The sequence below is a fragment of the Leptodactylus fuscus genome, chromosome 11, assembly GCF_031893055.1.
Source record: "Leptodactylus fuscus isolate aLepFus1 chromosome 11, aLepFus1.hap2, whole genome shotgun sequence".
NCBI lineage: Eukaryota > Metazoa > Chordata > Amphibia > Anura > Leptodactylidae > Leptodactylus > Leptodactylus fuscus.
This window is the reverse complement of record NC_134275.1, coordinates 7412662-7438282: the sequence shown is the minus strand read 5'-3', so window position 1 is coordinate 7438282 and position 25621 is coordinate 7412662. Positions and strand designations below refer to the sequence as shown.

Here is a 25621-nt window from a genome sequence, read left to right as displayed (position 1 = left end):
AGTCTACAAGATGTCTCCCAAGTTGATCATGTCATTGGCCAACTGACCTACTAATATACTTATAATGCTTGGTGTGGTATACACAACTTACTGCTTACAGCTGTGTCTTTCTCTTCTTGCTGGACTCCTGCCCACTTCTCTTCTCGATGCCTGTAGTAATTAGATGGCATATAATTGATGTCTAGGACTATATGACTACTAGCTTTTACCACGACTTCGTCAGTGAGTCGTTGTTGGGGACAATGCGGCGGAACCCGTGGTCCCCCGCTGATGCCCAAACCCCTCTTTGCGCCAACCACTCTTGCACGGCACACTGTCAACTTCTCCCTCGTGGGACCCATCCCATGCGGCACTGTAGTATCCCCGGCCCACCAAAAGTCGTCTTGCGCCCCTCCTGGGTGGGCCTCCAAACCCCTCCTCCGCGTCCTGCCCGCCTGAAAGTCCTGTGCACCGCACTGTCCCCTCTAATCCCTCTCCCCAAAGCCGCCACACATGCCCCTCCTCCCCACCAAACCTCACACCCAAGGCTTCCCAACCCCGCGGCCCTGGGAACCTCCCTGGGTCCCCAAACCCCTCTCCCGTGCTCCCCCCTGGCCACGCAAACGCAGCTCCAGCGCCCCCACGGTGGAGCGCCTGGCCCCATACCCTGCATTTCCCCGGTGTACTCACACAGAGCAGGCTCCACGTGTGGTGTCCCGCAGATGGAGGCCGCGTGTCCACCTGGGACCTGAGCCGAAAGTGTCCGGCATCTTGTTCAGGGCGCAGACTGTCCCCAGCTGCTGGACTTGCCGAGCACCGCGAAGTTCATGCAGCATGGGAGAGTCGCAACGGAGATCCCGCACATGAGGCGCCGACTTCTTCACTCTGCGCTGTGCCAGGCTGCATCCTCCCACAGCATAGCGTGCACCAATCGGCGTGTGCTTCAAGGGCCTGTGATGACGTCATCTCAGGTCCTCAAACTTACTCCCAACCGAACTTTGGTGCTCGCGGTCGTGACGCCCGGCCACCCACGGGGATGGTAAATAGCCTATCGTATATTCTGGCCGTCATTCTATGTGTGTGTGTGAAATTTCAGGACAATTCATGCAGCGGTGTAGGCGTGATTGAGGAACAAACATCCAAACACACAAACTTTCCCATTTCTAATATTAGTAGGATATATACATGTCTGTTCCTCCCGCTGTATCTGCCCCACAATTGTGTATTCTTCTTCCTGCTGTTACACCTTCTCCTCCTCTCCTGTCGTGTATGTCACTCCTGTGCACGCATCTCTTAGATTTCCACCATTTCTGTACGGCCTTTGATGGCTTCCTGATTTACGGCCTGTATTGAATATCCCGGTGCCGCTGTGCTAATGAGGACTGACAATGAATTAATAAGCTGAGGATGCAGAGAGCGCACTAAAGGTTTATTCAGCTTCAGACACCAGGGACATGAGAATGCTCAGAGATAAGGAGGCCGCTGCTTCTGTCTCCTGGCCTCTAACTGTACGAGCTGCGAGGTCTTAGCTTTGTAGTGTCTCTGTGGTCTCGCGTGATGGATCAGCCTCATTTACAGGGAAAATCCTCAATAAAAAAAATCTTTTACGACCCCATAAAGGGCACGGTATGATAAAAAGACAAAACTTGTTATCCCAAACTATTCCATATATAAAAACAACCAGAATGTTAAGGGAAAATAATAGTGCGATGGATATAGAATTAAAATACACAGCCAAGTCTGTCAGCAGGGAAATGGTTCTAAAAGTAACCTCAGTGGTAGTCAGTAGTGCTCCTTACCTACTTTCCAAATATGCCTGTGCTATTTGGCATTGACCCTTGCTGTTTTATACATAGGCGCACAGAGGAAAAGGGCTTTTGGGGTGCTGCTTATTTCCCATGGGTTTCACGCTGCGCGTGCGGTATATAACTTCCAGGAAGATGAGACGCCCTAAAGACTCTTTTCACCATATTTACATAGGAATAAAACAGTGACTTTCTCAATAATGGAGCTGCAATGGCATATTTGGAAAGTGTGTAGTGAAAATACTTGGATTACGATTTTCCTGCTGACATACGCCCCTTAAAGCCCTGGTCTACTCTTTTTACACTTTTTGGTCTCACTCCTGGTTTAGCATAGAGACCCTTTCACATCCTATTATACGATATTATATTATTATTCACATCATATTATACATCCTCGTATACCTCTAGAAAGCTAGATAGCTCTACTGTCAGGGGGGCGCTCCTTACTGCCCAGTGATGAGCCCTTCCTCACAGCTTAGTGTCATGGCTGGCCGTTGAGCGCCCCCTCTGACAGTACAGAGCTATGGACAGTACACTGTCAGGAGCGCCCTTCTGGCAGTGAAGAGATATCGGTAACGGCACAGATGGCTCCTGCCCCTGGACACAGAACAGGAAAGCCGACAATGTGATTAATTCAGTGCACTGTCAGCTTTGTAACGTGCGCCCGAGGACATGCAAGGTCTTCTTTAACACTTGATTTTGCAAGTATCCATACTATGTAAATTTTTGCTTATGAATTCACCCTCAATGTTTAATCTGTTATAGGGAAGTTCTTCTGAAAAGGCCAAGTTCACAGGAACACCTCGCTCGAAAAGGTTGGTCTTGATGTGTGTGATTTTGAATTTTTATTTTTTTTTATTTTGAATTTTTATTTATGTTGAACTTTGAGTAGGATTTCAGGAACAAGGATGTTTCCCACTTCGCTGTTGCTACATTAGAGCTGTTTTTTTTTTTTTTTTTCTGGATTAGTCACCTTTTTTTGTATACTTAAAGGGTACCTGAGTTTTCATAGGAAACAGCTGCAGAATGATGTCCATGAGTGTCTGATTCCTTATTTTCAGGACGTTTTTGCCCCCTATTTTGCTGTCAGCGCGGTCTGATATTCTGTCTAAGCCTGGGACAGTGTATCTGGGCTGGAAGTCTCCTAATATATCTGGATGAGACTTCCCTTCCCGGAGATCCCATAAGGCTCTATAGCTTTTCAAGTAGATCACAGGAAACCTCCTCCAAGATGACAGGGATACCGGCTGGCAATAGGATAAAACAGAACTGCCATTTTAAAGGGATTCTATCATTATAATGCAATTTTTTTTGTCCCTAACACGTAGGACTAGCCTTAAGAAAGGCTATTCTTCTCCTATCTTTAGACGTCTTCTCCGCGCTGCCGTTTGGTAGAATTTTCGTTTTTTGTCGGTATGCAAATGAGCCAGCTGCGCATGCCCGTGGCCATTTTCTTGTGGCCGCTTATCCCAGCTTACTGTATTAGCAGCCACAAGAAAATGGCCTCTTACACCAGTTTACTATGTAAGTGGCCACAGGAAAATTGCTGTGGGTATGCGCAGTCGGCTCTGCCCGATGCCTAGAAGTTTTAAGCCAGCGCCGGAAGACAACGAAGGGAGAGGCCGTTCCAGGCAAAGATGGAGGCGTCGCTAGAGACTTCTCTTCCAGCATTGAGGATGCCCCCAGTGCTGTTTGAGCGTCAAGGATCACCTCCAGTGCTGCGAGAGAACTCATTTGCATACAGACGAGAGCCAGGAATTCTACCAAACAGCGGCGCGGAGAAGACATCTAAAGGTGGGAGAAGAAGAGACTTTCTTAAGGCTAGTCCTACGTGTTAGGGACAAAAAATTGCATTTTAATGATTGAATCCCTTTAAGCAGCAGTGACTACTGTTTTATTATTTGTATGATAAAGCAATTTATATATTTTTGTATATATATAATATTTATTTTTTCTTTTTATCAAGGAAACCTATTTTTGTAACAAAGTATGTGGAATCCGATGAAGAACCAAAACCTGAAGAAGCTATACTTGCTGATGCGTCCAATGAAAACTCCGATCCTGAAGTTGACATGGAAAGCTTGCCATTAGGTATGAAATACACCATAAAACCACTGGCACATTATATTCTGCTCTCACTTGGTTGCTATGAGCGTTGTAAAGAAAATTTTGTTGGTTTGTGTTACTGATGTAAGAGATTGGAATGAAAGGGGTTTCCTGGCCCCCGGTGTGTATTCCTTACTGATCGATCTACAGGATATGTTTTCAGTATTAGATCAGTGGGGACACCGAGCACATGCAGATCTGCTGTTTAGCAGTCTAGAAACCACTGCGGTGTATGGTGAGCTGCTACTATTCCAGTGATAGCAGTGGAGTTGCAGCCTCCTTCACGGAATAGCCATGACCCCAGAGAATGAATCGGATCAGGCTGCATCCATCACCAGTCCATTACAGTAGCTCGAGACTGCCAGAATAGCTGATCTGTGCAGGGTTCTGACTCTGGCGGAGTTTAATATCGGACCAGTCTCCATTGCGGTCGATCTTAGACTCCGCCCTCTCACAGACAAGCCTCCGGCAGAACCAGCGTTGATTGGCCGAATGCTGTACACTGGCCAATCAACACTGGCCAATGCATTCCTATGAGAAAAGGTCAGCTCCCTTGTAACAGTAAGCTGCCGGCTCTCCCGACTAGCAAGGACCTACTCGCTCATCTCTAGTCGTAACCCGAGGACTACCTGTACATGGCTTGTGTGAATGAGCTTGATTTTAGATGGTTATTGAGGAAACTCATTCTGTTTGTCTCTTTGCCCTTTTAGGGTATGACCACACAGAATGTTTCGCAGGCGGATTTTGATGCCGCCCCAACCATCCGCCTGCAAAATAACTGTGTGAATGTGCCCTAAGTGGTGGGAAATTACAGGATTGGAAGTGCCTGGACATGGAATATTTTTTACACGCTGAAAACTTCACACAGACTTTCACTCTCCTTACTGCTTATTGAAATGGTGTTGTGAAGTTTTTGCCTTTCAGTGCTCAGATGCGTTGCGTACCTGTATACTATAAGTATGGATTAAGGTTCTTGCATATTATTTATACCCTTTTTACCCATCTTCATTTCTTTGTGTCATTCAGTATGCACTCTTTGTTAATTCTAGCACAGTTGGGATTATTTCTGTATCCCACTCCCCACCACCACCGCTACTGAGCAGTCATTTCTGTTAGTTTGGTGGTCCTCAGCTGGAGCAGACAGATAGGGACCACCCAGCTGACAGCAGAGAGTATTATTTTGCTGAAATTAACAGTAATGATTGCTCAGGAACGGTGGGGGATACAGAGTTAATTTCAATGTCCTGGAATCATTTGAGCAGTGACTATTGGGTTGGAGTTGGTGCAGGCGGTGACGCATCTCATGCCAACGCACAAAGTGATTGAAGGGATCCTATCATACAGCATACATAGGTTTTGTATTTTTAATATAGAATAGGTTTTCTAATCTCCTATACCTGACGGAAATTTTCTTCAATGTGATCATTGACACCTGGTGCGGATTTAACTCTGCAGCAAATCAATCCTTTGTGTGTATTTGTACTGCAAAGTTTAATGAGAAGGGTGAACTTGGCAAAAAAAAAAATTTGCAGCCAATCCAGGACAAAATCTGCATGTGTATTGTAGTGTGAAAAATCCACAGCAAACATCTCATTGTGCAGGTAGCCTAAGAATGTGATTGCTGCCCTATGGCAAAATTCATTTTATTTACCCCCCCTCTGCTGCAATTGTTTCAGGTACTGTAGTCGTGCAACCAGAGCCTGTTCTCAATGAAGACAAAGATGATTTTAAAGGACCAGAATTCAGAAATCGAAATAAAGTCAAACCTGATCTGTCCCTCCCTAAGAAGCGACCAGGTATTTACGGTCTTTGATAAATGTATAGGTTTACATACATGGTTAACACCCCTCACCCCCTCGTCTTTTTTCCCCTTGTAGAAGAAGGACTCCATGGCATTGTAACTTGTACAGCATGTGGACAGCAAGTAAATCACTTTCAGAAAGACTCCATTTACAGACATCCCGCTCTCAAAGTCCTCATCTGTAAGGTACGCAGGCTTTTATTTGCACCGAGAATATAGATATTTTTTAATCTTTGCTTTTCACTTGACATCACGATCAGCTGTTCATTATTTTACACTTTGTTTTTACAGAAGAAGTGAAGTTTGCTCCTTGTTCCTAGTCCTTTTATGATTCTATCCCAGTACTAAACATAGGTTGTGTGATCTCTAGAATGGCCGCTGTACATCGGAACAAAGAGGCCTGTATGCTAGAAAGGGCAGAGTTGCTTGTTCACCTGCCCGATGCTAAAGCTCAGCCTCTCTGCCATTGTCCATTAGTTCTTGATATTGGTGTACTTTGGACCACTTAGGGCTAGTTCACACGGAGCAATATGTTCAGGAGTTTGATGCGGAATCCGGAAAAATCTCTGTTCACTCCTATACTTGTGCGTCATCATTGGGAGGTCCCTAACCTGGGGTAATGGTGCCGTCCTGCTCCTCATAGTAGTGAAGTTTTTAATAGTTTTTGCATTAAGGTCCTTTGATACATCCCCACCACTCTTACTATGTAGTTGTGGACCTTAAGATGTTTAGGTTCAAAGTTATTTTACAAGTGTAAACCTGAGGTTTTGGAAAATTAATAGTATTTGTGACTACTTTTACTCTTTCAGTACTTGCTCATGAGAACGTCTGACCTCTTTGTTCTTCCTTTTATTTTTAACCCCAGAATTGCTATAAATATTACATGAGCGATGACATCAATCGCGATGCTGATGGAATGGATGAACAGTGTCGGTGAGTTTGAGTTTCTCTTGTCCCATAATAAAATAACAATATGGTCTGCATGCATATATTAAAATAGAGTTAAGGGGATATCATCAGTCCTTAGGGAGAGACCACTATGTAGGTGTGTGGAGTCTTATTAAGCCATAGTCGCTCCACTGTGTGAGGGATCATGGGAAGAATATGCAAATCTGTCTTCCATGATGTAAATAGGAAGACAGTGTCTCAGTCATGCAGCCCACTAGGGGGCGCTCCCTTCAACTTCATGCCTGACCTTCCCAGAGGCCTTTGCTGCAATCATATAGGATTTTACCAAGTCAGTCTCTCAGCCGAGGACAGCTGTTTTGATCTATTTGGATCTCTTCAGCCTGGCGTAGAGAAGACTGACTTGGCAAAGGTGAGAGGCTTCTAGACAGGGTTAAGGGGATATTGTCACTCCTTAGGGAGAGACCACCATGTAGGTGTGTGGAGTCTTAAGACATGTGCGCTCTACTGTGGGGGATCATGGGAAGAATATGCAAATCTGTCTTCCATGATGTAAATAGGAAGACAGTGCCTCAGCCCCTAGTGGGCTGCATGACTGAGGCACTGTCTTCCTATTTACATCATGGAAGACAGATTTATATTTAAATAGAAAGCAGACTCTACACTTTTTTGGTTGCATTTACAAACATAAAATAGGGTAATCCAGTAGCCATATTCTATTCAGCAAGACCATTCAGACCACCACTGATCAGAAGAACAAGGCCACGGCCATTGAAATAAATGCAGCAGAGCTTGCGCTCCCATTCTCCTGTTCGGTTGGTAGTCTGAACAGTTGGACCCCACTGAATTGCACGTTCTCCACAAAAGTAATTAAATTCAGTAGAAAAACAGGATTCAAATATCTGCAGCACAAAAAAAAATCCCCGTTGTAAATTCTGCCATCACAATCAATCTTCAGTAATTGCCTTTTAGTTGATGGATGACTCAAGGTCTTTCAAAGGTTGCCACAAATTTTCAGGTCAGGTTCATGAAGCAGTTTTCTCTCCACATGACTCGTGCGGAGAACAAGTGGAAATCACACGGACCCCATTGTAGTCTATCGGGTCCGTGTGCTCCCATAAGCTCGCCGCTTGTCAATGTGTTCGCTATTCCGCTCAGGAGTTCCCCAAACGGAATACCAAAAGGAGATGTGAACCGGGACTTGACAGAAAAACAGTGCTAAGGAGTTGTTGGATTGGAACAAAACGTTCTATGTGTGAATATAATGATGATAAATGTAAATTATTGCTATATTAGAGCAAAAGGAGACTTTTATTGGGGAAAACACTATAAATGAGAAGAGACTCTGGTGCCCTGTTGGGCTGCTTTTAGCTTGGAATCATGATGAGCGATATATATTTGGGCATGGAGGTTTGTACAGGTATCCTGTGGCACTTCCCCCCACAGATGTTGCCGTTGGATCCGCATATCTCTTGTAGGTTGCCCAAGCTGGTGTCTCAGCTGGTCCCAAAATTGCTCAGTTGGCTATAAGTCTCTGCACCCGGCCAGGCCAAGGAAGTGTTGCCATCTGGTGGAGACATTTCTGGGAGTCCTTAGTTCAGTGTGACCTTGTTGAAAAATACCATTTAGAAGGGGGCAACACGGTGGCTCAGTGGTTAGCAGTGCAGCCTTGCAGCGCTGGAGTCTTGGGTTCGAATCTTGCCAGGAACAACATTTGCAAGGAGTTTGTATGTTCTCCCCGTGTTTGCGTGGATTTCCTCCGATTCTACAAAGACATATTGATAGGGGGAAAAAAATGCCATTTAGAAGTCATGCTATGAGACAACACGGGATGTCCTGCACTTGGTGCTTGTCCCTCAGAGAGCTCATAAAACTGGAAGGGGGAGGTCCTTTAGTGCTACTGCTCTGTGATTGGCTTGCCATGAGGTCACGTGACTGTGATGTCATCAAAGGTCCTGTAGCCACTGGTATGTAACATCTGCAGTAAGGTGGAGTCTAAATCCTAGTAGCTCCGCCCACACCAGAGTCCGGTCACATGGTCATGACGTCATCAGAGGTCCTTTAACACACTAGGATTTAGCATCTCCCCTGCAGATGACCGGCCAGGATTCATTGTGTCTTATGGAAGATGTCTGTTGTATGGAGGAGGAGGCTACAGTAACGTGACACACAGGGACCTTCCTCTAGTTACTCTGCCTAGTAATGTCAGGCATTTGGGGTTATTAATTTAGCTTCAGTAACTCCATGTGCCTCACATTAATAACAGGTAACCCCATCATGTCCCTCCTATTAACCCCTGTGTGCCCCATATAAGGGTTACTAATATGTGAGACACATGAGGGGACTAATGAAGGACCTTAATTATGAAGATTCCTAATTATTACCTCCATATGTCCCACATATCAGTAACTCTTATGTGAGGCACACAGGGGGTTAATGTGAGGGACAGGATGTGGTTAACTGCTATTACTATGATCCCCATGGAGTTACTGAGCTGCAATACACATGACCAGACTTTATATCTGCAATGGTGGATCCCCCCCTCGGCTTATACTCGAGTCAATAAATTTTCCCAGTTTTTTTGTGTGGTAAAATTAGGGGTCTCTGCTTATACTCGAGTATATACGGTAAACCCCTGAATCTTGCTCTTTGCAGTAGAAGTGAATAGTCGCAGAAGCTATGTTGAACTTTCTATTCGTTTCTGTTACACCTGCTATGTATAGGAGCATAACGTGTATATTTTTTTTCTTTCCTATCTAGTTGGTGCGCTGAAGGAGGAAATCTTATTTGCTGTGACTTTTGCCACAATGCCTTCTGCAAAAAATGCATCCTCCGAAATCTCGGCCGAAGAGAATTGTCTACTATAATGGATGAAGAAAGCAAATGGCATTGCTACATCTGCGAGCCCGAACCTCTCTTGGACTTGGTCGCTGCCTGCGACAGTGTTTTTGAAAACTTAGAGCAATTATTACAACAGAATAAGAAGAAAATGAAAGTAGACACCGATAAGAGTAAGCTGTACGACCAAACCCTGAAAACCCTAAGCTGTAACGGACAGGAAAAACAACCGGATAATTCTCATTCTTGTGCAATAACCTATTCGTTCAAGGCCTTGATGGTTCCTAAAGAAATGTTAAAAAAGACTAAAAGGATCATCGAGACAACAACCAACTTAAACTCCAGTTTTGTAAAGTTTCTGAAACAAGAATCCGAAAATGTAGATACTAACCGCAGTGCGAGAATTCGCCAGTTAAAGGCATTTAAGTCAGTCTTGGGGGACCTTAAGAAGGCGCATCAAGCTTTGGAGGAAAGTTTGACCAAAGAGATGACTTCGGATTTAAGTAAAACGACTAAGAAAAATAGAGATGTTAGCGAGAGCAAACCGCCAAAAGAGAAAGCGAACGATAAAGCTAGCGAAGCGCGGAAAGAGTCGGCCGGCGCGTCTGAGAATGATAAAGTCAAGCCGGACAAAAATGAGAAACACAGGAAGTCTGAAAACAATGTAGATGTCAAAAAAGAAGTCAGCTTAGCGCAGGCTCCAAATGGAGAGCAAGTTGATATTTTGGATGAAAGTGTCGAAGAAAAGGAGGGTAATGGCGATGTTTTGGAAGCTTCATCATCACACGATGAAGAGATCCCAGAAGACGGTTATATGGACGTAGAGGACGCTGATGTCCAACTGGTAGAAGATCCAGTGCAAGGAGAGAATGATGCTGACGCTATAGTAGATGCCAGAGAGGAACGTAAAGAAGATAGCGAAGCAGAGGGCGACTCTGATGTTGAGGAAAGAGAGGAAAGAATAAATAAATCGGAGAAAAAAAGAGAGAAGCTGAAAAAATCAACCGAAAAAACAAAGCGCGGTAGCGTAAGTGACGGCAAAAAAAGGGTTGCCGATAAAGTTAAGAAAGAGAAACATTCTAGCGCTGAATCTGAACATGATACAGAGAAGTCTTCTAATAGTACTCCTTCCAAACCAGCCAAGTCTCGCTCCTCTCTGAAGAAAGAGAAGAACGATCAGCAGTCGTTCGAGCCCAATGCTGCCGAAGCGCTCGACATGGACATTGTTTCAGTCCCCACTTCTGTCCCGGAAGATATATTCGACAGTCTGGACGCCTCGCTGGAAGCTCAAAATGCGCTGATTGATTCCGCCCCAAAAACTCCAAGTAAGAAAGATGGTAAGGAACCCAAAGGGTCGGTGAAAAAAGAACTGATTCTGAAACTGACTCCTGTGTCTTTGTCTAAGTCGCCATCCAAGAAAACAGAAGACGAGGCGTCTGATGCCGACAAGGCAATGAGTCCCAGCAATGTGTCTAGTAATGATCACTCCTCCGAAAATGAAGATTCCAAGTTGAGAAAGTCTCCCCGTGTGAAAACCACACCCAAAAGGCGCCAGACCGATAAAGTGAACACCTCAAATACAGAGGAAGAAAGTAACGACACGGACAAGGAGAAGAAAAAGAAACGGTCCTCCAAAAAAAAAGAACATAAGACGAAACAGGCGGCGCCAGACTCTGGTAAGAGTTCCAAAAGAAAATCTGCTAAGGAAAAAGCAGATTCCAATAGTCACGGAAGTGCCTCCGATTCCGATGAGGTACCTGAGATTCTTAAGAAAGCGGCTTTGATGAGCAACTCCTCCTCGGAACACGAGAGCTGCAGTGACGCCAAGAGCTCTAAGAAAGCTGATAAAGAGAATCCAAAGAACGATGGCAAACGCAAAAGGAAGAGTTCAAGTTCTGGCCAAGAAAGTAGCAAGAAGACAACGAAAAACTCAACAGCAAAAAAACGCCGATCCAACCACTCCGACTCCTCCAACTACGACTCTGAGCTGGAGAAGAAAATGAAAAGAGCCGGAAACGTAGAGGCGGCCAAGAAGGGGAAGAAGAAAACTGCCAAGAGCGAGGAAGAGAGCGCGCCGTCTGCAGAGGAAACCGAAAGCAAGAAACCCAGGAAATCCAAGACCAAGAAATCCGCGGCAAAGAACAAGCCATCGACTTCATCTTCTGACTTGTCTGAAGACAGCCACCATAGTATAAGTCACAACTCTGATGAAGGCAGTGAAGACGAGCAGAAGATAAAGCCCATAGTGGAAAATGAAGTCATGTCAGCCGTTGGATTCGCTCAGTCTTCAGGTATGCATCTATAGTCCTAATCCTTGTACATCTCCTTGCTTTACCGTGGGTCTTCCTCCACCCTTTGAAGCCATATCAACTTGTACGTCAGGGAGTGTTTGCTATAAATTCCTATTACCTGCATGTCATTTACGGTTAGAGTCACATAAGTTATAGTGGAGAGCTGCAAAATATTCTGTATTTGGGAATGGTAAGAGTGTGTAACTGAATGATTAAAGGGATCCTATCATTGGATTCCCTTTTTTTTTCTCCCTAACATGTAGGAACAGCCTTAAGAAAGTCTATTCTTCTCCTACCTTTAGAGGTCTTCCCCGCGCTGCCGTTCGGTAGAAATCCTATGCAAATGAGTTCTCTCGCAGCACTGGGGGCGGTCCCCAATACTGCGAGAGAACTCTCCTGCGCTGCCTCCATCTTCTTCTGGAACGCCCTCTCTGTGTCTTCTTCCGTCCTGGGTTTCCATCTTCTAGGCCTCGGGCCAAGCCGACTGCGCATGCCCATGGCCACAAGAAAATGGCCGCTTACACCAGCTTACTGTGTCGGTGGCCATTTTCTTGTGGCCCGGGCATACGCAGTCGGCCCGAGGCCTGGAAGATTGAAACCCAGGACGGAAGAAATCGCACAGAGTGGCCGTTATAGACTAAGATGGAGGCCGGTGCTGGAGATTTCTCTTGCAGCATTGGGGACGCCCCTAGTACTGCGAGAGAACTCATTTACATACCGAAGAAAACCGGGATTTCTACCAAACGGTGTCGCGGAGAAGACATCTAAAGGTAGGAGAAGAATAGGCTTTGTTAAGGCTATTCCTACGTGTTAGAAAAAAAAAAAAAAAAGGGGATCCAATGATAGGATCCCTTTAATCATTTTTTACCGATTAGTCATTAGTAGAGATGAGCGAGTACTATTCGAAACGGCAGCACCCATAGCAATGAATGGAACCGACCGGCACGCAGACGGCGCCTGCATCCTGCCGCTTAACCCCCTGTGTGCTGGCTGTGTCCATTCATTCCTATGGGTGCGTGCTATTCGAAGCTGCCGTTTTGAATGGTACTCGCTCATCTCTAGTCATGAGCACTAGTGTCTACAAAACCTAAAACAAATTTTTGATTTTTTTTAATTTTTTTTAAACACGGTTTTCTCTTTCATATGTTTCTAAAATCCTATTTCAGGAGATGAAGCAGGGACAAAATCTGGTACTCGTGATGTGGAGGATGAGGAAGAAGATGATGACGATGACCCTGAGAATAGGTATGATTCCATCCATACGGACTTAAAAAAGATTATAACACACCCTAAGCGTGGGTCCAAAGCAAAGCAACGGAAGAGCAAGCAGGTTGTACGAACCCGGACTTCCTGCGTTTTAAAGACTCGATCCAAGGCTGATCGCAAGTTTGACCGAGTGGCCGCCAAAGCCAGGCCAAAAACCAGAAAAGCGATGAAAAAATAAATCGATAGTGTTCACACACCTTGCATAGGGTGTGTTATAAATACACGGCAGTGTTCTGTTTGTGTTCATATTTTTCCTTGGAAAACTTATTTTCGTTGAAAGCAATGACTTGAAGGATTGAATTTGTTTTAGGTCACACTGTTGTTGAATGTTGGGGAGTTATTGAAACGCTGCCGTCTGAGCTTAGATGTGTGTGAGATCGGGGGGGAGGGGCAACTTGGTCCTGAAAAAGGTTTTAATTTTATGGTTTGTCACTTCTTCTTATCCGTCCTGCCCTAAACCGCGGATGACTTTGATAAACGTCGCCTTCTTGTTTGATGCCGTACAGATGATCAGGGCAAAATATTATGCAAGTTGAGATATTAAAATATTTTTTTATATGAACACATGCACCACCATACCCCCCCTCCCCAAATCTGCATAAGACCTGAAGTAGGATATTAATATTCAAGATTTTTTGTTTTTATGGTCTTTGATATTTTGTTTCAATTGATAACAAATCCACGTTTGCAAAGGTTCGGCTGTTCTTCATACTGCAGATAAGCTCTAGAATTTACCCCCCACCCCCAAGTCATTGTCACAGGGTCTTTAATGGATCTTTAATATGGTTAGAGGTCCCATTACGGAGCAGCCCCTAATCGCTTGCCCTGGATTGGCATAGTCGCTCAGATTTTGGCTATTATTTTCGGTTTGTCCTAGCCCCTTCCTCTTCCACAACACTATCTTCATATGCTCCACATTTATTGCCAGATTGGCTGCAGAGAAACCTATTCCGAGGTGTGAAGGTTTACATGTGCTGCGGGTCTGCCGTGTGCGAATATATATCCTTTAAAAGTATTAATGGGGGTTCCTCTGCTTGTACCCCAGTAAAATGTGAATAGTCTTATTTCCTTACACTCTTAGTAAAGGTGCGTGCACAGGCATTAACAGCTGGACATTGGATTAGCAGGTTATACTGACAGTCTCCATCTTTGGGAGACTCTTATACATACCCATAAGCAATGACCCAGTGACACCCCCCCCCTCCAGAACTCCTAGAAGCCTAATAACACGCCTAAAAGTCGCACTGTCTCTGAGGGGTTCTAGTGACTTTACTAAAAGGGGTCTTCTGGCACTAAAACACTTGACCACCTTTCCTTAGGTCAGTGACATCAGAGTGCTGGGGGTCTTATACCCGGGACCTGCACAGATCGGATCATTTATCACATTACTGCGCTCCGCTGCTATCGTCTGCATGCAGAAACTGTCGGCTCTCTATGGAGAGGCGACGTGAACATATAGTATAATAACTGTGAAGAATTACACCGACACTAAGGACACTACACACTGTCCAGATGCTATTACGTGTTGTGGCCAAGCTGCATTAAGTCCACACAGGTTACCCAGATTTTGTCATCCATATGTATTTGCTGTGAAACTATAGCAAATACTGGGAAAGAATCTGAGGTAATCGGGGCATGGTTTGTGTAGCTTGGCCACATTGTATGGCGTAAGTCACACTTTGATTCCAACCACATGGTCGTTTCTGTTGGCTGGAAATACACAGAGCCCTGTAAGGATCTAGTCATGTGTCAGATCTGTTGCAGACGTTTCAGATGTGTCCGTGCTGTTCTGATCTATAGAACTGACTTGACATTGCTGTAATCTAGAGGAGGATGGCGGCATTGCTTACAACACCTCATAGGCTGGGTTCACACCTGCACCCGGTCTCCGCTTTGCAGGAGATGGAAACCCGGAAGTCAGTGTCCACCCGTGAGCGTCTTCTGGTCTCCGCGGCGAATCCGGTCTTTTTTTTTAACCGGACGCAACCGGTTTGTGTCTAGTTTAAAAATAAAATAAAAAAAAGGTTTCATCGCGGAGACCAAAAGACGCTCACAGGCGGACACTTTGCAAGCCCATTCAAGTAAATGGGTTTGAAAACTGACCGCCGGTTTGCGTCTCCTGTCCAGTTTCTTGGCAGAAGACGGAAACCTGCAAAGCGGAGACCGGGCGCTGGTGCGAACCCGTCCGTAGTTGACTTTGCCACAAGTGGTAACTTTTAAATTGCAACATGTTTTATTTTCTTTGTACAAAACTGATACATGAAGATGAAAAGTAACCGTATCTGTAGCGATCTATAACAGGATGGGATCCCGACCGCGTCCCCGACTCCCCCATTACATGTCACCTGTGGCATTAGACACCTAGTATGCACATTTATAGCCGCACCTTAAGGAACCAAAGTGATCTCGCCATTGACGACACCCTCATTCATTCTATAACCAGATTCCAGATGTTTTCATGACACACAAACTGTTTACAAAATGAATAAAAACAGAACTGGAAGAAGTTTTTTATAAAATGAAACTACATTTGGGTCCTAAGACGGTCCTACTAGTGACCTGTGCGCCCCATCCTCCTACAAACCGCTCCCGAGACTGGGCCATGAACCTGGTACAAAAAAAAAAAGACTGTGACCTGAATGTTAAGAATCCATTTTGCTGCTTTCCTGTGTTTTAATACAAGTTTATGAATAATATTTATTGTTCAGTTATTCCGGTCACTTGATGGCTAAACAGTCTGTAAAACGTAGCGTAAGACTCTCCAGTTAGGTTGTAATCTCCGGGAGCACGTTGCTTCTGAGACGTTACAAGTGTTTGCTGCTATATTCCGAAAGAGACAAACTAAATAGAGGAAATACAATATTGAGACTTTCTTAAACTAGAGGCGGCTTTGTCGTCGGCCTTTTCCTTTGCAGCTTTTCTTAAGCGTACGTGTCACGATGAATCCTTGTTCTCTTGCACGACTGCTGAAGGCGCTGACTTTTTGGCTTTTTGTTTTTATAGGTTTGCGGTTGTGTTTAGACATTCGGGGAGCATAGCACTACTGAATCAGACTAGATTACTATATAGTTGGTTATATAGTGTCATACCCTGGTCTGTGTGATCATAGACGTCGGTGCTTGCCAGAGTAATGCACCGAATGCTTGCTATATAATCACCCGTATACCATACAGTAACTTCCTTTGGGTACGTATTGGATATGGCAAGTAATGTTCATTCAATGGCAGTTTAGTTGTCGCTGTGTAGCCATTGTCTCCAATCCTACCAGTCTATTAGGCCTCGCCATTGCCCCAAATCCACCTATAGCGCTTCAATAATATCTTCCTGATCATATATAGCGTGCAGAGATGCCCAGTTACCGTGCAAAATCGCAAATAGTCTCAGAGGTTTCAGCATCATCTATGATCACCTACAGTCGCCATTGGCGCAGACTAAACTGTAGCTGCAAAATAGCAAAGTCAAGGATATTGTTGCACGCCAGGACTGTCCGTGTCAATGGCACTTCCAGCAAACTGTTTGCAGCAAAACCTACTTTTTGGAAATGTCTTTGGGACAGTCATTAGTTCTCATTAAATCCCCTTAATCCCAGTAATTTAGTGGAGGACGCAGTGCTATGTTTCCTCATATGTGATTTTATAAGCTTTTATTTTCTGCTTTTTTTTTTTTTTTTTTTTTTTTTTTTTGCTTTTCCTCCCACCTTGGGCTTGTTTAAAGTGACTTCAGAAACTCTGTTGAGGTTGATGGTGTATAAATGCATTTTGCTTTTATGGTTGCAATAAATTTTTTGAAACTTTTCTTGTCCATGCATTTACTTTTGTTTTTCTTGGGGGGGGGGGGGGGGGGAGCAAAAAGATACTGAATGTATTGGAAATTTCTGATTTTTCGTTCTATTTTTCAAGTGGTCACATCGCTGGTGTACTAGACTTGCCCCTCGTTCACATCTGCGTTGGTATTCTGTCCGGGGGAGTCTGCATGGGGACGGAATACCAAACCAATTGCAAGCGCTGTGCAGGAAAAGCACACGGACCCGATAGATTAGAATGGGGTCCGTGTGTTTGCAGTGAATCATGCGGACAGGAAAGTAGATTGTGAACTTCTTTCCTGTCCGCATGTTCTGTGCGGAGATCTGGCGGCAAGCACATGGATCCCATTATAGTCTGTGGGGTCCGTGTGCTGACAATGCACACCGCTTGCAATTGCGTTTGGTATTCCGTCCCCATGCATGACTCCCCTGGACGAAATACCAACGCAGATGTGAACGAGGGGTCATTCACATGGGAAGTCTTAATATTTTAAGGGGCTTGCATCTAAAATTAATCTTAAGAATATCAGAATCAAGTGTTGATCCCAACGTCCTGTGACATAATACATTAGATTTGTGCAATTGCAAACCTTAAAAGTCAAACAGCATTATGGAGACTGAGGGGAAACTAAAAATGGAAGAACAAAACAAGTTTGGCTAACGTCCTAGACCCACGTCTGGAGTGGAATTTTGCTACTCTTAAATGGGAATGTGTCACTCAAAAAAAATTACTTAAAATGAAAACCCCACAATTTATTTTTTTTTATTAAAAAAAAAAAAAAAAAAATTCTAAACAACCTGAAGTTTTGACTCCAGCAACTAAGTCAAATAATTTGCTGAGACTTCCATTTTTCTGTAGCTTTTTTTGCAGCAGCTCCTCACTTATCAGCACAAGGAAGATCACAGCTGTCATGTAGATAAGACACAAAATCCACCGCTCACTATAGGTAATGTCACAGCTTTGCTCCTTCACCCCCTTAGGACAGTGACCTCTGCCTAAGAAAATGCCTTTAGACGTTAAGACTCCGCTCCAGACCACTGTGTTTGAGGCCCATCTCCAGGAAACGGGACGTGACCGATGGTTTTAGGTTTAGTAGCAAGAGTAGGGAATTGAGATTTTTAGTATTTAAAGTTAAAACCTGATTTAAATAATTGGTCATTTTCTGGCGACACTTTCCCTTTAACATTACTGTTCTTTTAGAAATCCCCGGTTTATCCTGACAGGTTTGTAGCTCAGGATACCAATAAATAAAATCTGCACAATACGTATCCCACCAAGGAACAATCCCTTGAAATGACTGACCCTCCAGGGTTAATGTTTCCATCAGTCATCTTGGTCCGGGGTCTGTCAGGTTTGTGTTGGGTGTTTTAGGGCTCGTTCACACGGGCGGATTTTGGCACAGAGAGTGACGTGGGGTCAAAACCCACCTGCCACAACTGTTGCGGTCGCGGCTTCCCCCTCCGGAGTCAGCTCAAATGAATGGGAAGACTCTGGAGGTCGCTGCCGCCAGAATCCATTGAGCGCGGAATCCGCCTGAAGAAAAGGCAGTGCGCTTCTTTTTTCCGCTAGCGGTGTCCATAGACCACCATTGTGAGGGGGCGGATTATGACGTGGATTACGTGCCATAATCCGCCCTGTCTGTGCCCGTGTGAAGGGGCCCTTTGAGGTAAGAATAAAACATAAAACTGCAGGTAGAGCCTTGATATAAATCTATACACACTTGTCTTTTGGCATAACATCTGTACAAGTCTCAAGATGGAAACTATCAGCTTTCACATGCAAATAAAAGACAATGTTCTCACCTTTTTCTAACACTCTAGCACTACCTTGGATCAATCCAACTCTCTTTGACCTCAGGGGTCACAAGCTGTACGAATGGCATCATGGGAGAAACAATATGTTGTATACCAAATGTCATTGACTGTAATACACAGCATTGGTTTTATGGCTGATTTTGGAATGGACACAGGCAAGTCTGTAGAATTCTTCAGTTCTGGCCATCTGCATTATGGAGTGTGCTGCCCCTGTAGTGGACACTATTTGGTTACACTTCCTGTTTTCTATATACAATGTATCAGCTTTGCTGTGTAAACTCAGGCAGCATTAGCAGAGCCTTCTCATTGGAAGGTGAGTGAATTCTGGCTGGGGTTCTGGATAAGATTGGGTATAAACCTACACACATACTGATAAGGCTGTTATCACTCCCTGGAGGGTCTTCCTATATGGGACCGTGACTGTCAATGTCTTTGAAGCGCTGTGGAATATGATCGTTCCATATAATAATCCTTCCTGTATTCCATTGTATCATGGAGACTGTAGTAATCGAAGACCTCGACTGTCGTTTTTGTTCTTCTGCCATAAACCATACTGAAGGCTGGACAGTGTATATATCATAGACGGATAGATACTGTATATACTCTAGTATAAGCTGAATTTTTCTGCACAGTTTTTGTGCTGAAAAAGCCCCCCTCGGCTTATACTCGAGTCAGCAAAAAAAAAAAAAAAATTTCAGAGAGGGGAAGGGGGGGGGGGGGGTCTATGACCAGCCGCAATATCAGTGTATAGAATCTTCCATAAAGTAGCGGGGAAAGAAAAGAAGCTTAAAAAAAAAAAAGTTGCAAATCCCTCCTTTCCCCAGAATACATATAAAAGTAGAAATGACTGTGACACACAAACACATTAGGTATCCCTGTGTCTGACAGTGCCTGGTCTACTTTATATAGTGGTCTGCAGTGCTCCTGTTCCATCGGGAAGGGGTTAATAGGAGCACTGCAGATACCCTATACTCAGCCAGGCTGAATTCTAAGTGGGGGGAAAAAAATCCTAGTCCTAAAGCTCAGGGAAAGGGCAGACAGACAACCAAAACACCCCCTTCCCCTTTCCCAGCACCTACTGCACCCAAAAACTCCGACCATTTTAATTTTTGAAATTTTCCAGCAGCTGCTGCATTTCCACCCCTAGGCTTATACTCGAGTCAATGAGTTTTCCCAGTTTTTTGTGGTAAAATTAGGGGCCTCTGCTTATATTCGGGTATATACCATAGATAGATAGATGATAGATAGATAGATAAAAAAAAAGCAGTGTACCACGTATCGGTTCTCACAGGAAACTTTCTCAAGCGTGTAAAGAGGATCCTCTGAGATCTGACACGCGGTACACTGCTTTTCCAATAATAAAAAAAAAAAGGCCATTTTCCATCTACACAAGTTGCCGGCAGACCGGATTGGTTTTCTATTAGGAGACGGATTTCTGCTGTGCAATTTATGGGAAAGATAGCCAGATTTGCTGGTGCGGCTACAACTATAGAATATGAATAGATGTACCACCAAATATAAGAAATGGTAATATAACATAAATATAATAAAATAATAGTATAGTAATATATAATATATATATATAATAATATAAAAAATTCTTCTGATACATTTTCTCTAATAGGAGACTATGGTTGTTAACCCTGCAGCAATTTAAGCCAGAAACTTCTAGTCTAGACCTAGTCCAAGTGATGTCCACCCATGCAGCATGTGAGTCACTAGCAGAGAAAACCCTGCACACTTGTACACTGGTGAGAGCTTTGGTCCTGTGATAAATAAGCCTTTAGGATGCTGTAGCCTTGCTTTGGATAGATGTAACACTTGCAACTGACTTGTCCCCGAGTACTGAATGCTATCTAGCACACTGCATTGCCATTGGTTTTCCACTTGTTAAAAAAAACAGATTGACCCCTTTCCATCTTTTGTATCGGTGGGGGGGGGGGGGGGAAGAGGCCACATTGTATCTGCTCCTGAACAATCCAATGCCGTATACGTTTCTACATTTTGGGGCAGGTCTTCTTTATGACTCTATAGACGCCCTCCAGTTACAGTGGGTGTTAACCCTTTCTATTTGCACGTGATGTGACAACCATCCCCCTTCACCTTGTCCCAAACTACTAAGTACTGAATATTTGACTTCATTTGTGTGTCACTATTGCCTATAATGCAACGTGTTTGAGCTTTCCTTACCTGGGGTAGGTTACAACCACTGGAGCACTGACACATTTGTCTGTGCTAGTTTCTATGGTTGTGTGACTAGATCCATTAATGTCTGTGCGGGTCATTAATAAGGAGAACCCTGCCATGTGTATAAGCCATAAGAACGTAACTCCAACCACCAGAACAAATCACTATTGTATTCTAAAGTGTTATCTTTGGCAAAGGTGGCAATCTCCAAAGATGGCCGTATACTGACCCCATGTTGGGGGAAGGGTTCCTTTTGGTTATGCTTATTGTCTACGCTGGGAGGTTTCCTGGCATAGACATTAAGCTTCCATCACAACTTACAAGGGGTTGGTTTCTCTTTGGGTACGGATACACACAACTTGTTTTGTACAAAGAGTCCATTAGGATAGGCCGACAAGTCAAGGACTTTGCCCTGGAGATTTTGGTGACAGAGAATAAAAATGAATGCAGATTAAGTGAACAAATAGTTCCAAAGTCTGATTCCTTAGATCCATAGACTATTGAAAATCCCTCAGCCCCAAGTTTTTGGTGCAAAAGTTGAAAGTTAGCCAAAGCTGCAGGGGTGGAAACAAGCTGACATTGGCTACTTTTTGCTATGGACGTGTCTGCTGCAAGATGACACAGGTGACCCGCTATGTGTTACCTTATCCTAAGGCCGCACGTTGCAAAAAGCAAAACAAATCCTGCGTTTTTACAGCAAGAGGCCTCCTCTTAAAGGGGTTTTCCTGGATTTTTATCAGCTGTTTGCAGAACTTGGGCCCTGTGGCATTGCCTACAGCCTATTTGCAGCTCAGTCCCATTCCAATATATGCAATGCAAGCACAGGTGCTATACCACGTAGGGTTCGGTGAAGAGGCCACGGCATTCTTCTAAATGCTTTGGCTCCTTTAAACGGAAGGGCGGGTGACGGGTAAGGCGAGGTCATGGAGATGGGTGAAAGTCACCTGAATCCACCTGTGTTTTTCCCTCGTCAATCATTGCAATTGCAGTTTAGTTCTGTGGACAAACGATGGCGCTGCTATTTTCCTCTTTGGAGCAACTGCATTGTCGCTGTTGCTCCAAAGAGATCGCTTCCATATTATTAAAAACCGCGATCCCTTGGCAGTGAAGGCTACAATTCGCAAGGGGCGGAAGGATACGACGACTAACTCTTTGATTCTCTCTGCAGGAATTGCTTTCCCTAAAATGCATTTAGATTGAGGCCGCTAGCATTTTGTGGTTTTGCATTTCGCCCCGTGGTTATAGGTCACTTTGGAAAACTTTACCTTTTTGGGCCTTGGCTCTCAAGGGGGGACAAAACTAATCTGATGTGATGATTTCTCTCCAGCTTGGTATCCCTTGATATTCTTTGTAACATGTCAAAGTTGCCAACCCGTTTGTTTTCATCTTTACAGGATTGCTAAGAAAATGCTTCTGGAGGCGATTAAAGCCAATTTATCATCAGACGATGAAGTATCTTCTGATCAAGAGCCCGACGAGGGGAAAAAGAAAAAAGTCAAGTCTGAAAAAGCAGAGGAAGAAGATAATGGTAAGTGTGATTTATGTTCTAACGCCTCAATCACAAAACACGAGAGTCTGAGTCCTGAAAGACGGAAACCCTATCAGCTTAATAAGTGGTTACACTTGGAAACCCTTGGATCTCATAGACTATAATGGAGTCCATCAGGTTTCCGCCGAGTTTATATTGATGTCAGTGGAGAGAAATGTCCTCCTTTCTCCTCCGCCGATTTAAAGAGAACCTTTCATGTTCTCCGGCACATGCAGTTGTTGGCTTTTCCATCATGTGCCTGGGGCTGGAGATATCGGTGCCGTTACTGATCTCTGCCCATTGTCAGAAGGGCGTTCCTGACAGTCTAGCTGGGCTGTGAGGTGCGTCCCTCCTGACAGTACTCGTCCATAGCCCTGTACTGTTAGAGGCTTAGGGCGGGTTCACACCTGCACCCAGTCTCCGCTTTGTGAGTTTCCGTCTTCTGCCCGAGAAACTGGACAGAAGACTGAAACCGGCAGTCAGAGTCCGCCCGTGCGCGGCTTCTGGTCTCTGCGGCGAATCCGTTTCTAACCAGACACAAAGTCTTGCATGTCCAACTTTGTGTCCGGTTAAAAAAAAACTGTTTCGCCGCGGAGAACACAAAACGCTCATGGGCAGTCACTTTGCAAAACCATTCAAATGAATGGGTCTGAAAACTGACTTCCAGTTTCCGTCTCCTGTCCTGTTTCTCGGGTAGAAGACGAAAACCTGCAAAGTGGAGACCGGGCGCTGGTGTGAACCCGCCCTAAGCTGTGAAGAACACTTCCATTAGTAGTCTATGGACGAGTACTGTCACGGGGAGCGTTCCTCATAGCGTGGCGTCATCGCTCGACAGTAAGGAATGGCCCCTCTGGATAACTTAAAAGTTAAAAGGACTGTCCATTTTTGCCTGGACAACCCCTTTAACTAGTGATTTTGCAACTGCTACATCTCTAGCATTGACAATACACATTCTCCCAGGCAATGCTTATTACAAGGGAGAAATTTACACTTGTGTACATTGTAATTGCTGTTCTTTAGTTTCCTCTAATGATGGAAATGGTTGATCCAGCATTCACATAAAGACATCATTAGAGAGCCCTGTTTTAGAATAGCATTACTGACAGACCAAATTTATGTTTTCAGATGAAGAAAATGAAGAGGAAAGTTCTGACTCTGATTCTGACTCTGAATCGGCAAAGAAGCCTCGCTACCGGCATCGTCTGCTGCGGCACAAGCTGTCCCTGAGTGAGGCAGAATCTGAAGGCGACAAGGCGGAGAAAGGAGACAAGAAAGATAAATCCAAGGGTTCAAAGGATGGCAAGCGTCGCAACAGAAGGAAAGGTATTTTGGAATCCATCGTCTTATCAGGGGTAGTAATGGTTCACAAGAGAGGAGTTGCAGCTTTGCAGAATAACTGTAGTTTTTAGTTCTATTCTGGAAAACCTTATTAGGCCAAGGCCCCACGTTCCGGAAACTTTTTGTTGCAGATTTGGCTGCGATTTTTTTGAACAAAAATTACAAGCGCTTTGAAAAGGAACGGAACACGTAAAGGAAGTGCTTAGACGTTTCCCTTCTGTTAAATACAATTCTGACTTTGGCTCAAACAAAAAAAAAAGCAGTCAAATGTGCAACAATAAAAACCCACTGTACTGCATTTCTGCAATGTGGGGCCTTAGCCTCAATCTACCTTGTTAGCAATGAGACAAAAGACGGATGCACACCTGTGCCCAGTCTCCGCTTTCCGTCTTCTGCCCGAGGAACTGGACAGGAGACCGAAACCGGCAGTCCGTTTTTGAACCCTTAAAGTGTTTTTTGAAACACTTAAATGGGTTTGCAAAGTGACCGCCCGTGAGTGTTTTGTGCCTGTCCGTGGGAAGTCTGACATGCAGGACTTTGTGTCCGGTTAAAAAAAAACAAAAAAAAAACCCCAGATTCGCTGCAAAGACCAGAAGACGCTCACAGGTGCACACTGACTGCCGGGTTTCTGTCTCCTGTCCAGTTTCTCAGGTAGAAGACAGAAACCCACAAAGCGGAGACCGGGCGCAGAAAAAAATGACTTTGCGCCCCCCTTTATGGAATTAGTAATATCAATAAAATTGACAGTGTGAAATGCGTTACTCCTGAAGTGATTCCATTACCACCTTCTCTTATAAATGTATTTTCCTAGTGAGCAGCGATGAATCCGAGTCTGCCAGCGGTTCTGGAGTCAGCGAGGAAGTCACTGACAGTGAATCGGATGATCAGCGTCCCAGAACAAGGTCCTTGCTCTTTCTTTGTTTTTATTTCACTATACCGTTTTCATGTTTTACTTTGTGTAGTCATCAAATAATACAAAATATGTAGATAGGTGAGAATATACAAATATACATAGGTGTCGCTTCTTTCACTTATTTTTTTATATTGTGGCTTTTTTGGGAGGCGGCTTGTGCTGTCATTCATGGTTTTTGGTTAGCTCAATGTGGCAGCTCTATCCTGAATATCATTATTTCTGTGGTCCGTTATAATGTTGCAGAGCTGCAAAGAAGGAAGCCGAAGAAAATCAACGAAGCTACAAGCAGAAGAAGAAAAGGAGAAGAATAAAAGTTCAGGAGGACTCCAGCGATTCTAAGGTAAATTGTGTACCGTATATACTCGAGTATAAGCCGAGACCCCTAATTTTACCACAAAAAACTGGGAAAACTTATTGACTCGAGTATAAGCCGAAGGGGGGGGGGGGGGGGGAATCCACCATTGCAGATAATACGTCTGGTCATGTGTATTACAGCTTAGTAACCCCATGGGGATCATAGTAATAGCAGGTAACCCCATCATGTCCCTCACATTAACCCCCTGTGTGCCTCACATAACAGTTACTGATAGGTGGGACATATGGAGGTAATAATTAGGTATCTTCATAATTAAGGTCCTTCATTAGTCCCCTCGTGTCTCACCTATTAGTAACCCTTATATGGGGGCACACAGGGGTTAATAGGAGGGACATGATGGGGTTAACTGTTATTAATGTGAGGCACATGGAGTTACTGAAACTAAATGAATAACCCCAAATGCCTGACATTACTAGGCAGAGTAACTAGTAACGTTACTGTAGCCTCCTCCTCCATACAACAGACATCTTCCATAAGACACAATGAATCCAGGCCACTCATCTGCAGGGGAGATGCTAAATCCTAGTGGGCTAAAGGACCTCTGATGACGCCATGACCATGTGATCGGACTCTGGTGTGGGTGGAGCTACTAGGATTTAGACTCCACCTTATCTGCAGATGTTACATACCGGTGGCTACAGGACCTTTGATAACATCACAGTCACGTGAC

The 25621-nt window shown here is 44.4% G+C and overlaps 1 protein-coding gene across 1 annotated transcript in view; it reads left to right on the top strand.

Moving 5' to 3' along the window:
- The window catches only part of ATRX (ATRX chromatin remodeler), a 76730-nt gene that overhangs the window by 14142 nt on the left and 36967 nt on the right, over positions 1–25621 (top strand). The window contains exons 5-15 of the mRNA XM_075260244.1: positions 2550–2599; positions 3751–3875; positions 5567–5686; positions 5768–5877; positions 6557–6624; positions 9358–11726; positions 12893–12971; positions 22191–22324; positions 23450–23647; positions 24474–24564; positions 24819–24915. Coding sequence (XP_075116345.1) covers positions 2550–2599; positions 3751–3875; positions 5567–5686; positions 5768–5877; positions 6557–6624; positions 9358–11726; positions 12893–12971; positions 22191–22324; positions 23450–23647; positions 24474–24564; positions 24819–24915 — 3441 coding nt within the window. The remainder of the gene's footprint in view (positions 1–2549; positions 2600–3750; positions 3876–5566; positions 5687–5767; positions 5878–6556; positions 6625–9357; positions 11727–12892; positions 12972–22190; positions 22325–23449; positions 23648–24473; positions 24565–24818; positions 24916–25621) is intronic.